General features: G+C 39.3%; 1 protein-coding gene across 5 annotated transcripts in view; it reads right to left on the minus strand.

Annotated features, from left to right (window-relative positions):
- The window catches only part of AGAP1 (ArfGAP with GTPase domain, ankyrin repeat and PH domain 1), a 679,540-nt gene that overhangs the window by 323,696 nt on the left and 351,651 nt on the right, over nt 1-4,193 (minus strand). For all 5 annotated transcript variants that reach the window (XM_019523354.1, XM_019523357.1, XM_019523355.1 and 2 more), the window contains one exon: nt 2,076-2,168. In XM_019523354.1, the coding sequence (XP_019378899.1) occupies nt 2,076-2,168 (93 nt within the window). The remainder of the gene's footprint in view (nt 1-2,075; nt 2,169-4,193) is intronic.

Consider the following 4,193-nt stretch of genomic DNA (forward strand, 5'->3'; position numbering starts at 1 on the left):
TTCCCCCCACTCCCTCCTCAGCTGGCCCACTGGCCAAGGAGCAGGTATGGCCAGGTGATCGTCCCAGCTTCTAGCTCCAGCTGTTGGGGAGAAGAAGAAATGTCCCACTGGAGGTTCCCTCTTCCCCTCACACCAGGGAGACCCCAGCTGGGGGTCCAGTGCCAGACAGAGAGGAGGGTTTCCCCCACACCTCCTCCTCAGCCAGCCCAGACTGAGGAGAGGGCACAGCTGGGGCGACTGGCTCTTGGCACAGGCAAAGAGGGAGAAACCCCACTGTTGGCTTCCCTTCTTCCTATGCCCCAGCACTGGGGAGACCCCGGCTGAGGATCCAGTGGGGGTTCCCCCCACAGCTCCTCCTCAGCTGATTGAAGGCTAAAGAAGGGACATGTCTGGGGAAATCATGCATCTCTGGGTTCTCTGCACTGGCTGGCAGGCTGGGAGGCGTGTTCCTATGCTCCCTGGCTCCTGTGTTAGTTTACCTTCTTATCAGTTCAATTGAAGCAGTTTACAAAAACCTACAAAGATTGAATCACTTCAGCCTCAGGCTTTTTGACTGTCTGTACTTAGCCTAGAAGAAATAATATAAGCAATCCTGATTAAACTTGCAAAGGCATATTCTTCAATGTTCTCTGTTTCTGCTATTTGCATTAAAAGCAGTCACATTTTGCAACTTACTTCTACTGTTAAATTCTTATTTTACCTGGAAAAAAGTCCTGATTCTATTTAACCAACCTGGTACCATGGACAAATTTGGGGGAAAAATTTGGTTTAACTTCACCCCTCCCCATAGCCCTCTAACTTCTTTCTACCCACACCCTGCTCCCACACCTGCAGTGTGAAATGCACAGAACTTGTGGTTTAGAATCACTGTGTTAATTAGCAACATGTATGATTAACATCATTTAATAGAGATGTGTAGTGATCATAGCACAAAATTTTGCTCTCTGATAGTGCAAAAATGACTGTTAAGCTCCTTTTTCAAAAGAAAATGCCGTATAACTGATATTAAAAAATAAAACCAGAAAACCCAGCCTTTCTAGCAGCATAATGCAAGGATGAGAAAGGAACAAGGGGCCAAGATCATGCAAGGGAGAAAGAGAACTGGCTTATAGACAGTGGAATCAGAAGAAAAGAATGAAGCTGTTGTGTGGGAAGGGAAGCATCTTCTCTCTCAACTTGATACTTTTTTTCTAACCAGCTGAAGAGAACTTGCAACCAGTATTTAAACTGTTTGTAAGTCATCTCACACAAACACTCAAAATGCTTTGCTTTTGCATGTTTTCAGATTAAATTACACTGAAAAAAATCAGTGATTACAGACCGATACTGCTTATCTGTTTCCAAAATTGGCTTTCCTTTACAAAACAGTATTCAGAATAATAATTTAGCATTTGGTTTCTGGGCTAATGAAAGTGTGTGTAGGCTAGTAAAACAGGCCAAAGCAAATCCTTGAATTTGAGTCCTGTTGTGTAATGAGGAAGTTTAATTAAGGCCACACATTACAGCTGTAAATGTTCTCTTATATAATAAGGTCTAAATGAAACTGAACCTAATCAAAGTTACAATTCCTTCATTAGCAAATTACAAACAAGAGCGCACAGCTGACACACCGGCTATGATTATCACAACTAATTGCCTCGTTGTTACAAACCAGCCTGAAACAGTGTTCAGATGTCCGTCTGCAATAGCAAATTAGGGCCACATCAGGCTATTTCTGCGATCACAAGGGGCTCTTGTACAGCGATCTGATTTACCCCTGTCGACTGGCAGCAAACGGCCCAATCAAAGCACTCTCTACAAAGGCAAGCTTTGAAGCCAGCACAGCCTAGAAACGCGCTCCATATGCAGGCCGGCAGTCTGCACTTCATTAGGCCTGTTGTCACATTTTCCCTCTTCTTATTCTAATGATCCTATTTTAATACACATAGGAACCTCTCCTAATTGATGTCAAGTGAGTGACTTCCACATTCATCACCAGAGCACATCAAACAAATCTTGGCGCATAGGACCAGCATCAGTGTTTAAGACCAGAGGTGTGTCTCCAACTACAGGAAAGCAAAAAAAATGCAGCATACCTGTTTAATTGGGATTGCACGGCCGCTTCCAATGCTATCTGTTCTGCTCTCCAGGACTTTCTTCTCTTTGTCTGGGTCGCTCCCTTTCCGAGACTGCAGAGCAAAAGAAAAGTTCACACTCCTAAGCACAGTGTTTCACACAGATGGAATGCTCTTTTAAAAAAAAATACATAAAAAAAAAATACTAGTTTAAGGTACAGTAAGAGATCTCAAAAATTTCAGCATACACAACTGTCCCACCAACCAAAGTGTCTTTCTAAAACGTGCCTCGCCCATTTGCATTAAAAAAAATATTTGGGATTTATTTTGAAGGACAGATATTTCAACTACTGAAGATGAGACAAAACCACATTATATATAAAGCCCAAACAGGAGAACACATATCTAAAGCCCCCTGTAATAGCTAAAAGGAATAAAAAGATTTCTAGCTTCCTATGTAGAAAATCTAATATATAAATCTATATATTTAATTAATGTCTGGATGGATTTAAAAACACTGTTAACTATTCAGCTGGGCAATTTTATGATGCACTCTTGCTGATATCAAGTTGCATATAATTTTTTTATTGCTTTTAGATGGTTAGAGATTAGGAACTTTAAAGTGAAGCTAGTAACTGATGTGGGAAAAATCTAAGTTGTACAGGCAAAGTTTAAAAGCATGAAGAATAATCCATTAAAGAATAGGCAAAAAATGGAGATTTAAGAGTCTAAATTGCTTTATCACTATGTTCTATAAATATCAGTAGCACCAATTGAAAAACTGTTCCAGGGGCTGGGGTTTGCAGTGTTTACTTCATGGCCATACAAAATTAAACACTAATTTAAGAAGTATTCCATATGCCTGTCCTTTATGGTGTGAGAATGTGCAAGCACAATGATTTCCTGACAGATTTATTTTATTATGAGAGAAAGATCCAAGAGTCGTCCTCCTTAATAACTGTGCTGACAAGTGACAACTTCACTCCATTACTTTTCAATGGGAACATTACTCACGCAATATTGAAAATGGGGAAACATTTTCATGTGCTTTTCAAATCGGAGATGATATATGAAATGAATACACTTGTGGTGTCCAGTGTCACAAAAGAAAGCTAAAAGCCAGAGCAGTGAGAGAAAATGCTTCTAATTTTCAATATATTTAAAAAGATACATCTGAAGAGACAATGAAAACTGGGGGCAATTTTGAATCACGTGAATGCTGGTACACATTTTTCATGTAGTATTAGGTGAAAGGACTAAAAAAAAGGCAAATTACTTAAACTTGCCCTGAGGTGTGTGTGTGGTGGCAGGGATGAGGAAGGAAGAGGACAAAAATTCTAAGCAACACATTTACCCAGCAGGAAATGATACTTTTCCTGGCTCTGCTGTGGGTACGTTCCTATCACTAGTTACTATGGTTCAAGGCTGTGGAATGACATGCCAGGGAATTAAACAAAGAACAACAACAAAAAAGCAAAACAAGTGGGAGGGATGAGACCTAGTGGCCAGGCCAGCTATTGTTCTTCTTTCTTCAAAACAGATTTCTAAAACTGAAAGTGCCACTTCCCAATAATAACACAAAAGACAACGCTTCAGTACTTGGAGGAGTTAAAGTGACAGATTAAGGGAATGGAATGAAGGTAGTCCCTTCTTTCTTCAAAAAAAGAAGCTGTTGCCATAAATACTTTTAAATTTGATTAGTTAAAAAACCCCTCAGTTTTTCTTTATGAACAGTAATGTGCAGCCTAAAGAATAAATAAAAAACAGCTGCTGTTCCCTTCTATTTTCATAAAAGCTGTTTCAGTAAGAATGTAATTAATTGAATACAAGGGGAAACAGTGAAATGCCTACAGTAAAGTACTGCCAAATATACATAGTATATAAACACAGGATTTTTTGCTAAACCACTTTGGTTATAAAAACACTAGAAATTACATGTAAATACAGATGCAAAACTTGCAAATGTACTTTTCAAACAGTCGGTGCTCCCTTAACAGTGACCTCTCTCATATACTGCCATATTTGAAATCAGAATTTGACAGTACAGATTCTATTAAATTCATTACAAATTGTTTGTCCTTTTCACATGATTCCTTTATTAAGGCTACCTTTTCTTCCTTTTTTTTTTTTTTTTTTTTT

This window comes from Gavialis gangeticus, unplaced genomic scaffold, assembly GCF_001723915.1.
Source record: "Gavialis gangeticus isolate Ggan-Ray unplaced genomic scaffold, GavGan_comp1, whole genome shotgun sequence".
NCBI lineage: Eukaryota > Metazoa > Chordata > Crocodylia > Gavialidae > Gavialis > Gavialis gangeticus.